Consider the following 24,148-nt stretch of genomic DNA (forward strand, 5'->3'; position numbering starts at 1 on the left):
ATAGAGCACTGGGCCAGGAGTCAGGAAGATCTGAGTTTGAATCTCCTTTCAGACACTTACCAGCTATGTAACACTGGGCAAGTCACTTAAACTCTGCTTCAATTTCCTCAACTTTAAAATGGGGATAAAACTATGATCTGCCTCACAGAGTTGTTATGAGGATGAAATGAGATGATATTTGTCAAGGGCTTAGCACAGTGTGTGACACATAGTAGGTGCTACATAAACGCTTATTCCCTCAGAGGAACGTAGAAGAGAATATACAGGTGAAGACGGTGATCAGTAGTGTCAAAGGCTGCAGAGGATTGAGAATGAGGATTAAGGGGCAGCTAGATGGCGCAGTAGATAAGAACACTGGCTCTGAAGTCAGAAGGACCTGAGTTCAAATCCAGCCTCAGACCAACCACTTGATACTTACTAGCTGTGTGACCCTGGGCAAGTCACTTAACCCCAATTGCCTTAAAAAACAAACAAAAAAAAGAGAATAAGCATTAAGAGCCATGAAATCTGTTAATTAAGAGATAACTGGTAACATTAAAGAATGTAGTTTCAGCTGATGATGAGGTCAGGTGGAGGAACCCAAATAACTCAAGGCAAGATCGCACAGAGCCAACCACCCCACTCAAAAGCACAGCAGGAGAGGAGAAGCCCAGCTCTGGCACAAAGCCCAAATTCAGCAACTAAAACTAGAGAGATGAATAAACCAAAGAAAATCCTTAATCAGTATAAAAAATTATTGTAACTCTAGAGATTGCCAAAAAGGAATTAGCTTTGTAACAACCACAAATAGAGACTCTAAGGGAAAAATAGATTTTCCACAAAGACTCTGTAAATTCCTAAGAAAAATAAAGCATGATGCCAAAAGTGAAATAAAAATTTTGCCTGAAATAACTGGAAGGAGAATAAAGAGAAAGTGTTAAACCATACCCAAGTAATAGATTCCCTAAAAATGAGAATGGACAAAACAGAAATCAATCATTCTATGACACAGCAAGAAATATTAAAACAAAATCAAAAGATGGGGAAAAAAAGAAAATATAAGATATTTGATATAAAAAACTGACCTGGAAAAGAAGCCAAGTGGTAATTTAGGAATCACTGAACTTCCTGAAATACATGATTAAAAAAAATCCTTAAGAAACATAAATCAAACTGCCTGGATTTGATTGAATCAAGAGGGAAAAGTGGGAAGAAAAGAAATCCATCAATTACCTCCTGAAGAAAACCCTAAAGGAAAGGACCCTGGAATATTACAGCCAAAATCCTGAGCTCCCATGTCAAAGAAAAAATACTTAAGCATCCAAAAAGGAGTAGTTCATGGATCAAGGACCACAGTCCTTGTATCACACAAGACCTGGAAGCTTCTACTAAAAGCAAGAAATATTGGAATATAAAATTCCAAAAGGAAAAAGATATGGGCTTACAACCAACAATAACTTAGCCTGCAAAGCTGGGTATAATCATATTGGAGAAAAAAATGGTCCTTTAGTGGACTATTGAACTTTCAAACATTTCTGATGAAAAGACCTGAGTAAGCCAATCAAGAAACATTGTTTGCTACGTGCCAGGCAGTATGTTAAGCACTGAAGATGCAAAAAGTAGTAAACAAACAAAATAAAACAAAACACCCTTTGCTCTCAAGGGAACTCAGTCTAATGGAGGAGACAACATGCAAATATATACTAACAAGCTATATATAGGAAAAATAGGAAATAAATGAAAGAGGGAAGGCACTAGAATTAAGAAGGGATGGGAAAGGCTTCCTATAGAAAATTGATTTTTAGTTGGGAGCTAAAGGAAGCTAGAGAACACAGTAGGATGATATGGATGAGGGAGAGCATTCTAGGAATGGTGAACGGACAGAGAAAATGCCTGGAGCCAAGAGATGGAGTGTCTTAGTCCAGGAACAGCAATGAGGCCAGTGTTACTGGATCAAAAAATATATATTTAGGACTACGGTGTAAGAAGATCGGAAAGACAGGAGAAGGGTTAGGTTGTGAAGGGCTTTGAACACCAGAGGATTTTAGGTAGAATTTTAGCTGAGACTTAAAGGAAGACATGCAAGACATGAGTAGGGACTATGAAATAAGAACTATGAAACATCTGAGCAACTGGAAGAAGCTGTGTGATGACAGAGTGCTAACACATTCACAGAGGGAGAAGAAACAAGTGTGTTCCTTCAGAACCTTAATGTTTTTGTAAGTTATTAAAGGAGTTTAAAAAAGAAAAACAGAGTAGGAGAAGGGGAAGGGGGGAATTTAGAACTCAAAATCTTATAAAAGTGAGTGGTGAAAACTAAAAATAAATAATTTAATTAATTTTTAAAAACCCAAACAAACAGAAAAACAGAGGACCTGAGGGAAGGGGCAGACTGGTTCTGTTAGGAGGGTGTGGGGAAGAGAAAGAGAAGAAGGATAAAAAAGAGTACATTAGTGTAGAAAGGAGGAAGAAAGGGTTGGGACTTGCTATTTCTCATATTTGGGGTGGTGAGAAGACCAGAGTAAGAGAATATAAGAGTACTGAAGAGTATATAGACATGGAGAAAGAGATGAGGGAAGGGAACATTAGATGAACTTTACTCTTATTTAAAACAAAGAAGAGGTAAACATACAATTTGGTATAGAAATACAACAAACTCAATGAGAAGGGTAGGGAAGAGGGAGGATGATACCTAGTTAGGAACCTTTGCAAGCAACTTCCTGATCCTGAAGGGTGGAGTAAAAGGGAAAAAAAAAAAGAACTATAATTAAAGGGACTGGGAGGGTGCTCATCACTTGAATGGCTAAACAAATTGTGGCATGCGAATGCAACGGAATATTATTTTGTCATAAGAAATGACAAAAAAAGAATATTTCTGAAAATCCCAGGTAGTATGAACTTCAGCAGAATTAGGAGACCAATTTATACAAGAACAACACTGAACTCTGATCAATGCAGTAAACAAACCATATTTCCAGAAAATGTAGGATGAAACACGCTACCCACTTCCTTATAGACACTCAAAGAACAGTAAGAGACATAAATTTTTGGCATGGCCACTATGTTAATTTAGTTTGCTTGACTATGCTTATTTGTGTTTTTTTTTTAATGGGGGGGGGGATTTTGATGGAACTATCAATAATGATACAAAAAAGAGGGCCAATGAAACTTATAATTCATGTAATTTATTATATACTTTCAAAGAAAGCAAATGATATGAATTAGATTTACATTTTCACATGTGATCCTCTTTTCTGCTATGTATGTAAAAATATTCTTTTTTTATATTTAAGCCCAGAACAAAAAATTAATTTTCTTATTTATCTCTATTGATATTATGAGCTTTTACTTTTACTTTATCTGATAGCATAATTAAAACTCATGCTTTTTGGGGGCCACATAATAAATGCTTATCAATTGACCTATTGCATAAATTTTGTTCCAGTCTTTCATTTTGATTCTATGCATGTCTTTGCCTGTAAGATGTATTTTCTCGTCCGCAGTAATTTTGGAATTGTGTTTTTTTAAATTTATTCTGTTGCTCTCATTTTATTGGATTTAGTTCATTCACATTTAAAGTTATGAGTTAGCTTTATGTTTTCTTTTAGCACTGCTTTTCAAAAAAAGATTATTTTAATCCTCCCCTTGAAGTCAATACCGTACCACTAGGATTAGTGTTGCTTAAACTACTTTAATACAACCCTATTTCCACAGGCCCTCTTTCCTTTTTCCTGAGCCACCACTCCTATTTTCCCTAGTTTGTGATTTTATTTATTTCTTTTTTTGTCGTTATTTAGATATTTATTTCTTCCCCCTTTCCCCGCCCCCCTCAGGTAAGTGGTGGGTAGTTCAAAATCTCCTTCCTCTTCTCTCTTCCAACTTCTTTTTTTTCTTTTTGGGGATGATAAACTTTTTCTGTAACTTTTTTCTAAAAAGAATTCCTTGGTTTTGTTCTTTTCTCTTTTTATTTTTTGATTTGTAGTCTATCTCCTCATTTATAATCTCTTTGTGTTTCTCATGGAGTTATATTTTCTGAAGTATCAGACTAAAGCTCTCTATCTTCTAACCAACTTCTATGTTATGGCTTTACAGATCTTGTGCCATGATCTCCTTTTTTGTTGTTCACCTCTCTTTGGAAGTTTTGATTCATGTGGGAAGAAACATGGATGAAGCAGTGCCCCACTGGAGAAAATAACTTGTGTCCCTATGCAACTTAATTCTATTCACTGCCCTCCCCATGATGGTTTACCTCTCTATTGGCTATGGCATCTCATTTCTGGGTCCAATATGGATGCCAGCTGCCTTCAGCAGCTAATATTTAGTGATAAGGTATTGACTTCAAAGAAAAAGGGGAGGATTTTGTTTCAGTCTTTCATTTTGATTCATTCTATGCATATCTTTGCTTGTTAGATGTATTTTCTGTCCACAGTAACTTTGGAATTGTGTTTTCCTCTTTCTGAGAGATAACAGGGGTAGTAATGCCTCCCCTCTTCACCCATGGTATAACACTCTTTCCTCTCTGTCCTCTACCCCCACTGTCCTCATTTATGTACTCTTCTATTCTCCAATTTTGTCCCACAAAAAACAAACAAACAAACAAACAAACTCGATCTACTTAAAGGGATGTTATGGGATTTAGTTTATGGTGCTATTCTATTCCTTTACCTTCACTCTACTTGTTTAAATTCTAATCAGATCTTTATCTCAATGTGTCCTTTATGTCTTGATAATTTCTCATTTCTTTTTTTTTATTTTATAAGTCAGAATTATTTCATTAAAAAAAAAAAACCCTAAACATGGAGTAATTTATTTCATTACTTATTATTGTTCTTGATAATTACTTATTTATCTTTTTTTGAGGTTTGGGTTGTTTGCAAGGCAAATATTTTACTTATGTCTATTTTGCAGGAATACCTGTGGGTACTTCTCCCTAGAATGAATTTTCTTCTAAGAAACTCTGTATTCTGAATGAAACCCTTTCCACATTCATTACAATGATAAGATTTCTCTCCAGTATGAATGTAAGATAAAGGAAAATTGTTGCCTGAAGGATTTACCACATCGATTGCATTCACAAGGTTTTTCTTCAGCGTGGATTCTCTGATGTACAATAAGGAATGAGTGTTCTAACAACTTTATGGCAACTAATGGCATTCATTAGGTTTCTTTCCAATATGAATTCTATCATGGGCAGTAAGGGGTGAACTCTGGATGAAAGCCTTCCCATATTCATTACATGTAAAAGTTTCTCACCAATCTGAATCCTCTGATGGTAAATAAGCTTTGAGTTCTCACTAAAAGCCTCTTCTCACTGAATACATATAGGGCTTCCCCCTAGGATGAATTCCCAACTTATCTTTCAAGCCTTATTTCATACTACCATCCCTCACCAAAAAATAAATAAATTCTAGGCAATCTAGGTCAATGGTATCAAACTCAATAGAAAGGATTCCTTGTGGATTGCATACTGACTTAGAAAACCATAAATTAACATGTTCATTGTTTTATTGTATTTTTATTTTGTTAACTATTTTCCAATTACAATTTAATCTGGTTCAGGCTACATTTGGGAGTTTTGTGGGCAATGTATGGCCCAGCTGAGTTTGACACTTCTGATCTAGATGACCAGCTCTACCCTGAACTCAACATTCCCTCTCTTATCTATGTGTATTTTTCAGAAACCATCCCCCAGATCTGAAATGTACTCCATGATCATTTCTGTCTTTTAGAATTCATATCTTCCTTCAAGATTCAGTTCAGGTATCATTTTTGTGATTCCTTCCCTTAACCTCTCCATTGTTAATGGCTCTCTAACTCATCAAATTACCTTTATTTACAATGTATGTCCTGAATCCCTAAGCAAAAGCTCCCTGAGGTCTGGAAATTTTTTATTTTTGCCTTCCAGAGTCTTGCATAGAGTAAGTACTTAAAAATGTTATGCTGATTAAATGAGTATTGCATGCTAGTAGAAACTTTTCATAGTACAATGCAAGGCATACATTTAAAGAAAGGAGCAGCAGAAAAGGAAGACTAAGTTAACATGGGAAATCCTTTCTACCTTTCTACCTACCTTTATTTCTACAGCAGCCATTCCTAATGTCTCCTTATTCCCCTCCAGTATCAGTTTATATCCACTGTTCTGTCTTTGTGTTTTTTTTTTTGGTTGTTGTACTCTCCCCCCGCCCCAACTCTCCCCCTGCCCTACCTCCTTTACTTCCAACTTCACTTTAACAGTAGCTCTAGGCACAATCAGATTCTCACTTCTCTAACCACAGCCCACATCTTCCAGGCTAACTGGTAGCTGCTTCTTCCCCATTCTCCCCAACACTAACATCTGGCAGGTTTTCAGTAAAGGATTTTGGTACCGTGGCAGGAAATGCTAAATAGAGTATATATAAGAAAATGAATGTCATTGAAAGAAAATAATAGTCTCTCATTTTATCTCTGGTAAACTTGAACCCTAACATAACATTCAGGGCCCCCAGTGGAATATCTCCAAATTGCTAAAAATTCTAGGTGGATGACTTGACTTATCCCTAAGATCTGCAGTGGTATTAGTGATTGGGATTTGAACTAGGGGGGAAAATAATTTGAGGGACCAATTTTTCAAATGAGAGAAACCTTCCAGAAATTTACTTTCCATCAGAGTACCTTAAAATTCCTAACAAAACTATTGTTCAAAAGAAGATATAATAATAGGTCACCAAAAGGGACCAGTGGAAATACATTTTAGGTTTCTGTTTGGTCTTATGGATTAAGACACAATACACTTACCTGGATGTGCATCTTAACTACTGCTTTCCCAATAAGGGTTGCACCAAAGAAGGTCCAAAAGGGAACAAGGAAATGTCCACATGTTATTCCTGCCAGATCAAACAGAGGGTTTGGAATCTAAGAAGGAAGAATGGGAGAAAAATGATACAAGTAAAAAGCCCACTCAACTAAAATAACCAAAAAAGCATGCATTGATTATTGGTATACGTCTTTATACTTTAAAATCTGTCCCATTTAATTCCCCACTTTCCAAATGACTTCTAAAATGCAGATGAGGGAAATTAACTGTTTTTGTATTATAACTGTACTATCTCTGCTGTGTATCCATCTAGTACTTTATCTTAACTTGTTACAGTTCCATATAAGGCTATCCTGAGAACCTAGGACATCCATTTCATCAGACTGGCATTGCATAAAGCCATGGGATCCCCAGCAGTCTAGTTCCATTTTATTGGTATTTGGTAATTCACTGGCTTAATGTTACTTTAAGGGTATAAATTAGATGAACAATAAGATAGGATTCTAAAAAACATTTCGATTATGGCCAGAGTACTAACATCTAATTGAGCCCCAAGCAAGAATATGACTTGGCAGGTATTTATATATTTTGAGTATGATAATATACCTGTTCAAAAAAAGTTAAACATGCAATTCAACAAACAGATATAGAGATAAATTTATTGATATTTTTTCAGCTTTAAAAATTGGTTGTTATTTCATTTCTGTGAACCTTAAGCCTTTATGGTTACAGGATACATTTTAAAATACGGTCAAGTATGATATCACAGCCCACAACTTCGGATACACATTGAACAGACAGTTTCAAGAAAGACTGATCACATGTAATACCTTTCCCAAATTTCAGGAATGCTAAAAGATGTTATCATTTCAGAATGAACAGAAACCACAAACAGTTTTTGACTACTCCATTTTCCTTCCAAGAAGCTTAAAGGCCTATTGAGAGTGGGATTAACCACTTGAAAGTTGATGAAATTAAGTAATTCTCTTCTAAAACATAGGCAGAATAGAGTTTATTGGTTTACAAAGATGTCTGAACAGGTGTTTTCAAAAGTAAAGTACAACTATAATACAAGTATTATTTTATTAATACTAAAATTTGAAAAGCATTTTTCTTCTTTTTCAATCTTCAATGCCTCAAATCACTGCATCAGAATCAGAGTCACTGAATGTTTGACATCAAAAAGGCATTAGAGTTTTATCTAGCACACTCCTTTTCATCTGACAAGAGGAAACAGAGGTCTAAAAATGTTTAGTGACTTTACCCAAGATCTCATGGCTAGTAAGTGGCAGAGCTTATGAGAATCCAGGTCTCATTACCCCTCAACTGATCTTATTCCCACTGTATTATATTCCCTTTAAAATCTGTACATTCTTCCTACTGCCAGTTTCCTTTTGTGAACTAAAATGAATATTTAAAATATAAGATATGATTTTCAAAAACAAAAAAGGATCATAATTGGAATTCTACAATATTTACATGTGGTCAACAAGGGTCTCTCTCTGCTTTGAGTGAGAAGCTATGTCAAATAATTAAATTTCTGGGCATATATACTATCTATTCTCTTGGTAACTTAATAACTAAAAATATAAAAGAAAATTAGATTTTAGAAAACCTATAAAGTAATATTTGAATCTCTAGGGCTTTTATTTCTCTTTAGGAGTTGAAGACTAAAGTAACTAGCAGAACTCACTTTTATTTGAAACTCAATATGTGGACATCTTCTCTAAGTATTGGGGGGGGAGGGGGGAAGGATTCCTGATACTCAATAAGTAGAAAAATCACACTTTACTAAGATCTTAATATGTGTACCAGGCTTAGTACTAGACACTGGTAATAGAACAACACAGTTAAAAGTGCTTACCCTTAAGGAGTTTAAAATCAAGGGAAAAGAGACAACATGTAAACATAAAGATTTATATATAAAATAGATACAAGACAATTTGGGAAGAAAGGTAGTACTTGAGCTGGGTCTCGAAGGGATTTGAAAGGGCAAAAGTCAGGAAGAAGTGGACTCTAGGCATAGGAGATGAGAGATGAGAAACTGGTGTGAGGAACAATAAGCCATCATTCTGGGTTACATGCTACCTTGTCTAAGGTTCCAAAATCATCATGGCTAGTTTAGAAAGCTAATTTTACTGGTTCATAGTAATTAGGCGTTATTACTAGTTTACTACCAGTTAATCAATTACGAGTACTACAGAAGATTATATAAAAAAGGGAAAAATTTTAGGAAGTTGTCAGGACTCAAAACAGCACAATAGTAGTCATTTTCTCAGTCAGCCTTCCTAAGGAAAATAGGACAGACTTTGAAAATAAGATGGGGACCATTTATAAAACTGAATTAGTAAAGTAGGGGGTATAACTTCAAGGGTCTAATTTGTGGAATTTCTTAAAATCTACAACTTGCTTAAGTAACTGATAAACACAAGTCGGTTTATACATTAACCAAAGGATATTCTTTCATTTGTTATTTAATGTACTTTTATAAACTAGCTAATTCATAAGGCCTCAAGCCATTATAAAGAATCACAGATCGAGAGCTGGAAATTGGATTGAGGGCCAAGAGAGATTTAATAACCTCTGCCTCTCTTTTCTAATAGAGGACCACATTTATCTCTCCTTGACCTAGTGATACATGGAAGAAGACAAAAGATAAGTAAGGCAGGGAAAAGTGTAGTAAACACAAATGGGGTCAATTAAAACTGTAAGGAGCTCATTGATGTTACAAAAACTCTGCAAGGCTGATAATTTAAAAGAATATTGGGGATCAAACTGAACTAAATGAATCCCTGCCTTTAGTAACTGTGGCTCAAATGTATATATTTGTTTTCATGATTATAAAAGTATGTACCTAGTTGAATCTGTTGGCCAAAAAAATAAATCTATTTAAGCCATTAGTTAAATTCACACAATTACTTTGTTTGCAATGGCCAAAAGTCTTTCTCAGTGACAGGTATTCCTAATAGTTAGATACCAGAACAAGTTTCATTGTGCCAATCTAGTTCTACCATGGAACTAACTAATCCTTGGAAAATGGGCATAAAGAGTCCATCAATATAACTCCATGGAAAGTACTAAGCCATCACTACTTGGTTAAAGGAAAGTTATTATAAATTCTTCATGGGGAAGATGGATTTTGACTTTTTTGCTCTCAATGAGGCAAGCTATTTAAGTCTGAATTCATCATTGTGTGATGGAATGCATATAAGTCAATAAACAAGACATCATCTCACCCCATAGAAAATAGCTCACTTAATGAGCAAGATGAATGATTAACTAAGGCAGAACTAGAGGCATAAAGAGAAGTTATTTCTGTTCATTCTGTAGTATATCTTTAAAGGTAAATAAAATCAAAACACAAACTCCCATTTACTGAAATTTCTCATTTTTAATAAAATTCACTTACTGAAGCACAGGCCAAAATTCCAAAAAATCCAACCTTCTGTACCATGTTCTGAACTGCTAACTTAGCCCGAGATGCAAAGTCCTAGAAAAAAATTTTTAATATTAATGGATAATGAGAAAATATTCTTTGTCCAGTGTGCTATATCATCTCATAACATCTGGTATACACCATGTCAGCAAAATATTGGCTTTTAACTCTGAAGCTAAGCAAAGTGTTATTTGGACAGTGGAGATGTAGAAAGATCTGATGAAACCTTTAAGATTCAAGATTAACAAAAGGACTTTGGGTCACAGTTTAAAGAATGGAAATGAACTCTATATAACGTCACTCTTTTATACTGAACATTCATCGTATTTTATATAGAAACTCTATCTTGACTATGTTTTGATATATTTTTTAAAAATAAACATCAAATTGAGGATGAACTTCACTATTCTGGAAATACAACTTGTCAGAGTTTTCTGTTTATTAACATTTCTCCTAACTGGGTCCAAAATTATAGGTTCCTCTAGGATATCTAATAAAGTAACTTCTGCTGATGAGCAGCAGAGATACAAATAAACACATCACATCGAAATCTGAAAACACTTACCATGTGGACATTTCCAGGTTTCTGTTAATCTAATCTAAATATAAAACATCATACAATTCTAATTATTCTTATCTACTGTTAAGATACCATTAAAGTTTCACTTTAAAAAGTACGTAATATGAAGAAAAAAATGATTGGTTAATACATGAACAATTTTATTGTGTTATCACACTTACAAATGTTTAAAGAATCCTTTCCCCCTTGTGGCCCAACAACTTAACAAAGACTCCAATCTTACTAGGGACCCAATGATCTGCATATTTCAACTGGTCAGACCAAGGAAGGCAGACAGCTAATTTAATCCCAAACCACAAGAAGCAGGATGTCTGAATCCCATCCTTCATGAACAATGCTCAGAAGAACTTAACTTTAAAATTTTCATGCTAGAATCCGATAAAAGGACAGAGAAGGTCTAGAAGAAAAAGTGTCTATGCACTGAATACCAACATATTGTACTTACACAGAATGTTTAAGGCAAAAGAGTATAGCAGAGACTCAGTGATTCTCTGGGGTGCAAATATGAAATTTAAAAAATTTCACAGAAAGTGACTTGAAATTCAAAAAGATTAATGAATAAAAAGTAAACTTTATACTCATAAGTTTTACTGCTTATAGATAGGGGTGACAAAGACTTTCTATTTCCACAGGAGAATTTGTGTTTATAAGAATAAAAGTTGACTTTTTTTTGAAAGGTAGATTTAATAGCTTATTTTTTCCATGAATGTTTCTAATAAAACAACAAATGCAATATTTGGGTAAGATAGTGTTCAAAAATGTGAAACATTTTTCCAAATTAAAAAAAAAATCACATATACCTATGAAGGTTACATTTATATGAATTTAATTAGATAACAGCTATTCCCGCTTAAAAGAAAAAACAAACAAATATGTAGAACAGTAACAGCATTTATTTGTAAAAACAAAAACCAAAAAACTATTCCTTCTTCTGCTCTTTTGATGGCAGTCAGAAAATAAAAGAAGATTCAAACTATTCTCTGAACCTGCCATTTAATTAAGAATAAACACTTTCAGGTTCCAAATTATAGCCTCTAAAAGTTAATCATTAGCTTAATTCTTCAGTGTAATTTTGCCATTTGTGATTTCTTTCTAAGAGAAGAAACAAATCACCTTTTCTGTTAGAATAAAGATGTCCTTTTTTAAAGTAAAGAATACATACACTCCATGTAAAAAGTTTTATTATACTTATATTCTTTCAAAAATACAATGAAATTAAAACATCTCATTCTTTTAACATGTCATTGTTTAGAGAATCCATAATTATAAAACAAAGTTACATTAGATCTACAAACTTCTTAAATCCATGGATTTTAAAGGATATGGGTTATTTAAAAATATTCTGAAATAAAGCAATGGAGTTGTTACAAAAGGGTTCAAAAGCAAATATATATATTCTAAACAATGCGGAATTACTAGGGGGAAAAGACATTTTCCTCTGATACTCTCGGGCTCAAGATAAAAACTGTTTATTAAAAAGTTTCAGTTGAGCACTTTAATATCTTAAAAAGAAAATGTTTTTAAAAGTACTTCTTCAAATAAGAAAATGTTTCCTCTTACTACACTTTTGAAAAATTCATCTTTTTATGCTTGTCAATCTATACCAGCATTTCCTAGAATAGTAGCTATTTATTCTGATTTGAATTATTAACAAAAACAGATAATATTTCGATTAGGAATATTTTTAGATTATCAAATAGCAGTTGCAAGCAAATTAGAAAATACAATTACTGAATTTTAATCATTAACTCAAAAAGTCAACTCAAAAAGTATAAATTTAGAGAAATGCGTTTCTTATTTACATCCCTTGAATGTAATTTATAATAGATGCTCTTGTGATGACAACTGATTTAAGCAGTTTTATTACAGAATTCCCACTTTACAAAACACAGTTTCTATTTAAGACTTTTTATTTAGGTACATTTGGAAATACTTTCTCTTTTATTATAGCATTAACTATTTCTCAATATATAAATGTATAAATAAAAGAGAGAAAAAAGAGTAAAAGTGATCCTTTTCCTCCCACCCCCTCCAAGAATTCATGAATAAAAGCAAGGAACAATCAGTTCATAAGATTCAGTATCCTTTGCCTGTGAGGAGTAGGGAGGGATGTTATTAGCATTTTGAACCGATGGCATTCTTTCATGAATGACCACATTATTTAAATTATACGACAAGAGATGACTATGCCCATTAACTAAGTAAATAATAATTAGTTATCTGGACACCCACAAGATTAAACACCTTTAATCCTACAAATAATTTTTTCAGGGATTACAAAGAATAAACACAAGAAGGAAAATTCTTCAATTAGGCAAACACTATTAAGAAAACCAAGTGACAAGGGGGCTATTTCTCTTCTTTGGTGTATAATCCTCTTTTGACTTAACAGAAATAAAAAGACCACAACGGAAAATAGAATCCTTGTCCCTTTGGATACATCCTTGGTTATGATTATAATGCCATAAAATTTTTTGATTAATCTCCTTCCCTTCTTTATAAAAGTGGGGGAACTATAGGTATGGAAACTTGTACATAATGTCAGACATGGCTGATGTACTGGTTAGTTTTGTTGAATGTCTTTTTTCCTCTTTGTTATGAGGGAGGTGGCTGTTTTGGAAAAGGGAGATGGATATCTTTGAAAAGAAAAATGAGGTAAAAACAAAAAAATTTTAAAGAAAAAATAATTTTTGTTGAGAGGAAAAATATTAAATCAGAGCTCCAAGCCAAGCTAGGTAGAAATATTTTGCTGCTTTTTTTTTAAGTTGGCATTTCTTCTAAAGAAAGTTAAGTGGCTTTTTAATTGAGTCTTTTACTTTTAAAAGGAAGGGCCAGTCGAAGGGGGACCTGCTAAAGGGATTTCATAAATTTTGTTACGTATTTAACATATACTAACTGTGACTTTCAGTTCCTACAACTTTTTGCTAGATCTTTCATAATGTTCTCAGACTTAAAGTTATATTTGCATACTAGAACATTTTTTAATATAACATTGTAAAACATGTACAGTTTTCAAAAAAAGTGACCAGTAGTAGCACAAACACTTTAAAACATTGCAAAATTTGATTTTTTTCTTTCTATATAATGATATCAATTTAGAAGGACATTCTAATCCTAACTGGGAAGTTGCTGGAATACTACAGTCAAGGGCTTTTAGTGCAGCATTATATTATTTGCACCAACACCAAAAGATGTTAATACAGCAAAAACAACAACAACAAAAACTTACACTCATACACAAATTTTTATTATTTTTCATTCAAACTTACTTTAGTAACCTTCTGACAAAACAATGTTCTAGATGAACATACCATTAATTCCCACAACTCAAAAGCCAATTTCATTTCCAAATGCATATTTAGTTCAATGAAATATTTCAACATGTTTAACTTAAAATACTTTTACTGAAAACATTTTTATCTTACTACCTAAATGTAGTAAGTGCTTTATTTTATTTGCTGACTAATAAGTTCTAAACTATTTTTCATAAAATTACTTCAGAACTCTTTACTTTCTACATATTTTGGTAGCCTTTGTATTATATTTCTTATAGTGCTAATTTCCAGAGAAGTACTTCCTCTCCATGAAAATAATCTTATTGCTCTCATCAATTTCTCTAAAGATCAAAAAGAACTTTTTTAAGTATATATGCTTTTCAAATTAAATAAGCTAAGGAACAAAGGATAATACTATTATCTATGTTAAATGGCATTTAAAACATTATAATCACATTATTTAAAACAATAGTAACAAAAATATTTAGTTGGAATGAGTTTAGCCTTATTTATAGTTTTAACATACTAAAGGAACAGTGTAGCAAAATCAAATTGATTACTTCCTCAATTTGTATTCCCCAATTCTTCAAAAATCTGGACAAAATTTTTTTTAATAAGTTCCTAAAATAGTTTCATTTCTCTGGAGGCATAAACCAGTTTCACAACTTTTACCTATTTCACAATTAAAGCGCCTAAGAGGAAAGTAATATTAACAAATAGTATATTTAGTGATGCATTCTTTTACAGCTAGCAATTCATACCCCCTCTAGATGTTTTTATGGAAGTTAAAATCCAGTTATTTACAGGTAAATAAATCTCCTCCCCACCCCAATAATATGATTCTAGCCTTTCTTCTCTTCTCTTTATTTGACTATGATTCATTTTTCCTAAACTTTTTCCTCCAAGTCACCATGCTTCAGATTAAGGGTGGGGGATTCCAGGAACATACTTCCAGTGACTACAAGGATACAGACTGAAGAAAATTACTATAAATGCTTATCACTTGGGATTAATCATCAGATTTCAAGGATTGATGACAGAAACCAGACTAGTAAGATCTGAAGATTGGGGATATTACTTCATACTATTGCTTCACATGTGCTTTCCCTAAGAATTAGATTTACGGTCAAATAAGTAACAATGAGCATTAAAATTATTATGAGGCTAGTGACAGGGTATTTCGTTGAAAGGAAAATAGTTCTTCAATTAAGTTTTACTTAATCAATATTGAAATTCCATAGAAAACAAGTAAGCTTTGGGAAAATCTTTTTAATTGGACCATTTTTAGAAAATATCTTAACTTCCTACAAAGTCAATCTGGGTCCTATTACACCACCAATGCATTTTCTTGATTATTTTCAAGAGGTCTTCATGGAACTTCATTCATTCTTTTTTTAATCTCCATATTTTAAAGTTCATGTCATTAACTCTACAAAACATTAAGACTTTGCAGCATGGTGGAAAAAGCACTGGACTGGGAAAAACAGGTCATGTGAATTAGAACTGAAAGGAACCCATCAGTCATCAAATCCAGTCCCTTTATTGTTATGGATAGGAAAACTGAGACCTTGCTTTCCACCCCTACTCATACACTTAACATTTGACAACCTAACTTCTTGGAGCTATTTCATCCATAAAATGGGTAACAGGAATCAGAATACCTACCATAAGACTATTGCAGAGGAAAATATTCTATAAATATGTGCAATACTATGTTTATCATACTAGTTTTTTTTCCCCCAAAAAGTAAGATGAAGAATTTGGTTTTTATACTAAGGATATATACATTACAGTCATTTCATCCAAACTACTCTCCAACTAGTAAAATTATTTAACATATTCATGAGTGATAGAAGAAGCAAGACTCATCATGCCATTCATGTCTAAAACTATTCTTGCAAAGCATAATTTCTGCATTTCAAAGTATAACATTTGAATTGTATGAAAGAATACATTTACCATATTACAAAATATTCATGTCAAGCTCTTGCATTCTTACAAGTATGACTGTGAACACTGCTACTGCTGATCCAGCACTGTCCTCAGAATAGGTGCTGGGCCTTTTTCTGGGCAAAATAGTGAATAATTTTAATTAATGGCAATGGCAAATACATACCAGTTCAATGCCAGGCAGAATTACTGGTTTTAAAAAGTTTATGGCCATTTTGTTCATGCCATGACAAAAATACCATTCAAAATGTCTGACTGCTTCCTAACTGTGTAATCCTAATTCAAAGTTGTTCTTTATGGCAAATTCTAAATGTAGAATGGAAGTTTGTAATAATAATAATAATAATAATAATAACTAAACTTGCCCACTAATTTAGAGCTGGAAAAGTGTCTAAAATATTAATTTGTAACAAACTATGATAATAATATAATTCAAGCATCTCAACAATGAAAGCACGTCATATAATGAGACTTATACCCACTACAGTACTGTTCAAATAAAGTGTTCTTTACAAACACCTATGATAAAAACAATCTATAATACTGAGGTTGCTCTTTTTAGAACACGTGCTTAAACATTCTTAGCCTTCATTTTTTCCTATCAAGGTTATATGATTCAGTCTCATCGTAAAATAAAAGTTTTAATTCGCAATCACTTTTTAAATTAATTTTCCTTTTTTCTTTCACAATTACTTTTAAATATGCATTTTTTTTCTGAGAACTCCCTAAATGCATCAACATCATTTAAAGTTATTACAAAGAGACTGTTTAGAGTTCAGTCTGCAAATGGGAGAAGGTTCTCTTTAAATACCTGAACCTCTGTTTTAAAAACAGCCAAACAAGGATTTCATTTCTTCTGGTTTTTGAAAATTATTATTATAACACAATGGACCCAAACACACGTATAGGATAAAGACCGTTTGTGGTTAGGCAACAAGTTCTAGAATTTCAGAGATCATTGTGAGATTATTAAGTTGGTGGAATAAAATGCCTGTGATAACAAAGTAGTAAAAAAAAAAAAAAAGTTGAAACTACTACCCATAGGTTGTAGAATATAAAGTATATTCAAAAGAAAACAATTAGAAACTGAACTATGCATCAAACTATGGAAAGATATTGAGACTGTTTTAAATGCCATTAGTTTTCATACTATTGAATGAGATTATTTGGGCTCCTACATATCAATAAGCTAGAGCACAAATTTTCAACTGCTTTAAAAGGAGTAACTTTCATATTATATTAACAGTAACTACTATCATAATGATAAAATAATAATAGTGGATAACTTTAATATTACTACATTCAGACATTAATAGCTGGCAAGATTAGTCTGGAAACAATTTTCCAATCAAGAATTGTAGATTTAAACTCCATACAGTAGATAAATACAAATTCTACTTCATCTATAGGGTAAAACAACTGCTCACAAATATCCAAGCAACTGAAATTGAGCCACAAATAAAGACTTGTTCTCTAAAGCAGCAAGAAATTACTACACTGTCAATTGAATTTAATATAGTTTAAAAGATGCTGTAAAAATAAGCCTAAAAACAAAACTCAGATGGTTTTTCTGATTCAAATATACTTTCTAATATCTGAAGGCAGTTATCTTTGTGATAGGCCATATGGCATTCCTGTCAAATATCTCCCACAAAGAACTATATAAGATACGCTTCCCAAATAATCTCTTTAGTTTTTCAAAAAATTAAATTCAGAAAAAGCTTAACCCTCTGTGTACAAAGAAGGAGGAGGAGGAGAAGAAGAAGAAAGAGAAGGAGAAGGAGGAGAAGAAGAAGAAGAAGAAGAAGAAGAAGCAGGAGAGACGACTTCTTAGAAGGTAAAATTCAACAACTTCCTTTATTCCAGAATGGGATTTAAGGAAAAAAAAAAAAACATCAGAACTCTACTCAGAAATGAGAATTTTTACCTGGAAGCAATGGGACCAGACTGCTGAGACTAGTTTTTCAAATCTCAATAGACAACAATGTGACATCCATTCAATAATATATCTGATTAGATGAGTTTTCAATCAGTGTTCATAATGAGCTCACCTCTGGCAGAAATTCCCAACTGAAGAACCTTGAGTTTCTAAACATTAAAAATGTTTCATTTCAAAAAATTTATGAGAGGAAAAAATTTAAATCAAGGAAGGAGTCAAAGCAGGAGAAGCATTAAATATCAAATACTTATTAAACCCTTTCCCCAGAGGCACTACTTAGTTTAGTTTATTGCATCCTTCACTACATCTTATAAAGGAGTTTTCTTCCTTTTCCTAGATATTGGTTCTTAGGTAGTTAACTTCGTCACTAAGAAAACAAGAGGAAATTCTTAAACACAGCTTAAAAAAAGCTACTTACAAACACCTTAAGTGCCAAATATTATGTCTAATATACCAGATACGTATTTTTTTAGATAGTGTGAAAATGAGGACCGAGGACTACCTAGTTAAAAGAGGCTTGCTTTTAAATTAGGAGAGCATGGAAATTGTTACCTGTCTGATCTATGGATAAGGGAATAGTTTATGACCCAACAAGAGATAAAGACAAACATGGGAAGTAAAATGGGTAATTTTGATTACATGAAATTCTCAAATATAACCAATGCGACCAAAATTAGAAGGAAAGCAGGGAACTGGGAAAAGAATTTAAAATTTCTCTGATAAAGTCTTCATATCTCAAATAAATAGGGAACTGAGTCAAATTATAAAAATAAGAGCCATTTCCCAATTGATAATGGTCAAAGGATATGAATGGGCAGTTTTCAGGAGAAAAAACTCAAAGATAAAATAAGTCAACACTCTGATTTGAAGGAAAACATTTAATTCCATTCAAAAAAACTCAAAAACAGTCATATAAAAAATGCTCTAAATCATTACTGACTGGAGAAGAGCAAATTAAAACAACTCTGAAGCACTACCTCACATCTATCAGATTCACTAAAATGACAGAAAGGAAAATGACAAATGCTGGAGGGGATGTGGAACAATTGGAATACTAATGCACTACTGGTGAAGTTGTGAACTGGTTCAACCATTCTGGAAAACGATTTGGAAAATTGAGCCCAAAAGCCTCTAAAACTGTGCATTCCCTTCGACCCAGCAATACTAGTACTGGGTCTGTATCCCAAAGAGATCAAAGAAAAGGGAAAAGAACCTATATGTACAAAAAATATTTAGAGTAGCTCTTTTGGTAAAGACAAAGAATTAAAAATTTAGAGGATGCCCATCATTTGGGTAATGGCTGAACAAGCAGTGGCATATGACTGTGGCAGAATACTATTGTGCTCTAAGAAATGACAAGCAGGATGGTTTCAGAAAAACCTGGAAAGATTTATATGAACTGATGAAAAGTGAAGTGAGTAGAACCAGGAGACTATTTTATACAGTTACAACAATATTGTAACAATGATCATCTGTGAAAGACTTAGCCACTCTAAAAATACAATTATCTAAGACAATTCCGTAGGACTCATGATGAAAAATGCTATCTACCTCCAGAAGTGTTTGAATTGTGTGATGAACTGAGTGCAAAAATGAAGTATAATTTTTTCACTTTATTTTTCTTGCCCTTTTTTCTTTTTTTTTGCAACATGGCTAACATGGAGATGTTTTGCATGATTTCACATGTATAACTGATATATTTTTTGTCTTCTCTATGGGTAATGGAGGGGCTGGCAGGAAGGTAAGAATTTGTAACTCAAAATTTTTTTAAAAGACCAAAATAAATAAATAGAGAAGAAAATAATTTTTTAAAAAAAGATAGAGGTCTGCTTCTAAGCTGACCATCACGGAAGGGAAGGGAAGGAAGGAAGTAAAATAATAAGCATTTATATGGCACCTACTATGAGTCAGCACTGTGCTAAGCACTTTGCAAATATTAAGTCATTTGATCTTCATAACAACTCTATGAGGTAGATGCTGTTACTATTCTCATTCTACAGTTGAGAAACAGGCAAATAGAGGTTATGTGATTTGCCCAAGGTCACATAGCTAATAAATGTCTGAGGCTACATTTGAACTCAGGTCTTCCTGATTTTAGGCCTACTGCTCTCTCCACAGCACCATGCAGCTGCCATCAGCATGTCATCAGGGTCACACAATAAACAAAAATGCTCTAAAGGTAGAGCACCTGGATTTAAATCATACTTCTTTGATGCTTACCTACATGACTTTGGATACTTAACCCTCTGTCTCAATGTAAAATGAAGGGACTGAACTATATAGCCTCTTAGCTGACCTTTCCTTCCTTCCCTTCCCTGATGGACAGCTCAGTTGGTCCACTCCAACTCTAGATCTATGAGCCTATAATCCAAAGTTATCATCATTAAATCTGGTGGGTGCCTAGGTTTTTCTTTCTACCTGCGGCTGTTGTTTTAATACAATATAAGGTTTCTAATAAAAAGTAGCTTTTCATTACATTTGCAAAGAGGTTGTGGTCAACATCTTAGCACTTGCAGTATGTAAAATATCAATGTCCCTCTAATTTCTAATGGGCATCGAAACAAAGTTCTCTCTCTTGCCCAGGGATATCATTAATGACTACCTGATAACTTTAGGAAAAAGTATCAGTATACAAGATAAGATTTAATCAGAACTGACATTTAAAAAGGCATGTGAAATAATAAATGCATTTTCTTTTTTTTTTTCTGGATAAAGCAAAAGATATTCCATATGTTTCCTAATGTCTTAACATAAAGACAATTTCCCATACTTTAGCAGATCTAGTTTTTTTAATCATGTTTTATGGGTTTAAAAAAAAATCCTTTACTCACTGAGGATCTGGTTGTCACAATTAACAGATTACTAGATTTCTCTGGTCTTCTGACTGATTTTTTTAACCTGAAATGCAGGTGGTTGAATCTGCAAGTCCATAAAACACAATTTACAATAGTTACAGTTTGTGGGAAAGAACAAGTTAAAAGACTGTCAATGAACTTGAAAGAAATATCAAAGGTTACTAAAACTGAGTCATTATGGGATTTGGTCAACTGTTTTGTCATGCATAGGAAACTCTATTAGAGAAAGGTAAGGGAAAACTGGGATAAATGGAAACTTTTTTTAAGTGAATAAAGTATAAATTCTGGGATTTCTCAAGGATCACTGTTGCGATTTATCAAGGATCACTGTTAGGATCAACTTTATTTATAAACAATCAACTTTGGACACAGTGAAATTTCCATATACATGAATATCAACTCTTAGGAAACTTCAGAGATGAACAAAACAGCGGTAAGTTGAGTTTCAGTGTAAGGTAATGTTCTCAGGGAAAATAATCCAGACTATATGTATAGGATAATGGTTACAGGGAACCAATTAAGACCTAAAACAAGGGCCATAGGATGGTTTTCTGAAACATCAGTTTGATGTTCTGGAGAAGTCATAACAACAGTTATTAGCAAGAAAGGTACTGAAACACATAAAAAAAAATCTGACCTTTGACCAAAATCACAGTGTATCTGCATCTGGAAAATTCTGTATTCTGGTCACTGCAATTCACCAAAGATATAATGGAACTGGCAAAGATGCAGAGAAAGGTATTACTAATGTGATCAAGAAAATGAAGAGTAATTAAAAGAAAGTGGAACGTTTGGGATACCTAACCTCTGAGATTAACATTGCCTAGACAACCACATCAAGTGGGTCTTGGGGCCTGTGATAAGAATGCTTGGCTGGATATATGGGCTGTAAGTACAACACAACATAAGCATTCTTGTTTTCCACTGTTCAGTTTACTTCACCAAAAGTTAAGAAGACCTTAAAAACTATTTAAGACTTTCTTGCCAGAAATTTGAGAAACTTTAGGACAGAACAGAGCAACCATTTTGATGATTAAAAAATTAGATATTGTCTAAATTGTGCCTTTAATGTTACCTGCATGTTTATTAGTGTTATTAAAAAATATCTTATATAATTAGATATAAACTATATATTTTTTTCCATTAACTATGCTTCTGCTGAAATTTACTACAATAGTCCTACCTTAGACTTGGGTCCTGGGACAGGTCATTTGGAAGTGCTCAAGCCATTCTAACTGTGAGTGTGTCTGTATTTAGTGTATACATTTGTATACTCAAGAACACAGGGGAGGTACATGAGTTGGTCTGTCCAAGTTTGAGTAAAGGAGGCCTCTCTAAATTCACTTTACAAAAGATGCTTGAAACACAAACCTGAAAAACTTCTTTAAATTAGTTTAACAAAGGTAACCTAATGCAACCCAATGCTTATTTTTTCCATATCTGTAAACAGGTGTGGAAATGAACGGAACAAAGCAAGCATAAAACTCTTATGTTCAGTTGCCAATGTCTAAAGGAATCTATCAAGAAAAACTTTAAATATTTATTATTCACAATGTCTTTGTTAATATTTTGTGTGTATTAACCCTTCATTGTCTTTTATAAAGCATAATTTAATTTCTAATTTTAAGCTGCTTTCAAATACACATAAATGCTCTTTTAATTTAGCCATTCACAAAGTCAATGAGCACATATTGATTAAAACATTTAAAACATCTTATTTATTAATGCCATGTCTTTGGCATGCTCATTCCCATGAAAAGGAACTGTTTCATTTCCACAGTGACTACTTATTCACATACTCTCGTCACTCCTGCTGCCTAAATGTAATTTATCATTTAAAACCAGGAAGTTTTAAAATATAACTGTATGGAGTTTAAATTCCACTAGATTTTGTTTTTAAGTTACCACATTCTGGCCCAAGATAACAGGGTTAAAAATGGAAATGCACATGTAGAAACAATTGGATGCATCAGACTTCAGGAATGTACGATGTACAGACAAGTCTCCTGGTGACCACCCATTTAGTGGGCTGTATGAAATATCAAGTCTTTCTTTGTCCAGCACAGTTAATAGCAAAGAAACAGAATGACTAGAAAAGGAAAATGAGTGATGGCCCAAGAAACAAAGTAGTTGTATTCAAATGAGGTAATATTTTTAAAGTGCTTAGCCAGCGCTTGGCACATAGTAGGTACTTAATAAATGCTTGTTCCATTCCCCTCCCAAATACAATAAAAGCTTCCTTTGGATTGGGAACACTAAGACTTCCACCATAAATAATGTCCCTGTGCTTAGTCAGTCAACATGATTTATTAAATGTCCATTATGTGTTAGGCACTGTGTGTCATGCTAGCAATACAGAGAGGTTTAAAAAAAAGGCCCTGCTCTTTAGGAGCTCACAAATCTAATGTGGAGACAACATGCATTCAATTATGCACAAATAAGATACAGACAGGATAAATGGGAGTAGTCTCAGAAAGAAGTACTATATAATGGGCAGTTTTTTTGACTCTTGAACTAGTATAAGTATAGAGTTCAAATGTCCTGTTTTTTAATGGTATTCATAATTCTATCCCCAAAAGAATCATAGAACTGTTGAGCGGGAAGGGTTTGAAGAGCTGCTCTGGTCTAAACCCATGATTTTTACTAAAGGAGGAAAGTGAGGCCTAGAAAAGGGAAGTCATATAAGCAGTCTGTGCAGAGCTGGTAGAATCCAAGTTCAAAAACTATGACTATATTGAAACATCTGGGGATCCAAAACTATAATCTGTAGTATGTTTTATGTTTTATAAGAATATTTGTGTACTACTGCTACAGATTACTTAGCCTGGATTGTGTGAAGTATTACTGTTCTATGGCTGCACTAAAAAACAAGAGAGCATGCCTGCCTGTGACTGGGTGTGGTGGCCAAAGGGGGATCGAGTCCTTTGTTTCTGAAAAGAGAAACACTGGTAAAGCTATCTCCCTTGGACAACGCCTTAAAGTGATGCTAGAAAGATGTGTTTAACATGTGTCACCAATGCTCACTACCAAAGTTCACCAGTTTAACTCTTTGCAAACAAGCAAGTGATCTGTTCCCAATGGCAGGAAGTTGTTCTATGGAACCAAAGCAGTTACAGCCAAGTTTAATACAAACCCTCTAGAGTCCACGTTGACAAATTCTTGAACAAGCCCTGTGGTTACAGGGAAGCTGGTTTCACTCTGACTCACTCCTGTTCAAACAGTTTACTGGAAATGGAGGGGAGGGGGAATTTTCAGAGAAATCATGTGATGGCCAGACAAACCACAACCAGCAAAGGTTCAGCAGAGTCAAAAACAGGTCCCAGCAACAACTGACACTCATG

The 24,148-nt window shown here is 33.5% G+C and overlaps 1 protein-coding gene across 2 annotated transcripts in view; it reads right to left on the reverse strand.

The window, feature by feature from the left end:
* Window positions 1-24,148, reverse strand: part of VMP1 (vacuole membrane protein 1) — a 126,133-nt gene that overhangs the window by 26,910 nt on the left and 75,075 nt on the right. For both annotated transcript variants that reach the window (XM_027870588.1, XM_027870589.1), the window contains 2 exons: window positions 10,182-10,262; window positions 6,754-6,870 (listed from right to left, as the gene is read on the reverse strand). In XM_027870588.1, the coding sequence (XP_027726389.1) occupies window positions 6,754-6,870; window positions 10,182-10,262 (198 nt within the window). The remainder of the gene's footprint in view (window positions 1-6,753; window positions 6,871-10,181; window positions 10,263-24,148) is intronic.

Source organism: Vombatus ursinus, unplaced genomic scaffold (assembly GCF_900497805.2).
Source record: "Vombatus ursinus unplaced genomic scaffold, bare-nosed wombat genome assembly UNPS02014797.1, whole genome shotgun sequence".
NCBI lineage: Eukaryota > Metazoa > Chordata > Mammalia > Diprotodontia > Vombatidae > Vombatus > Vombatus ursinus.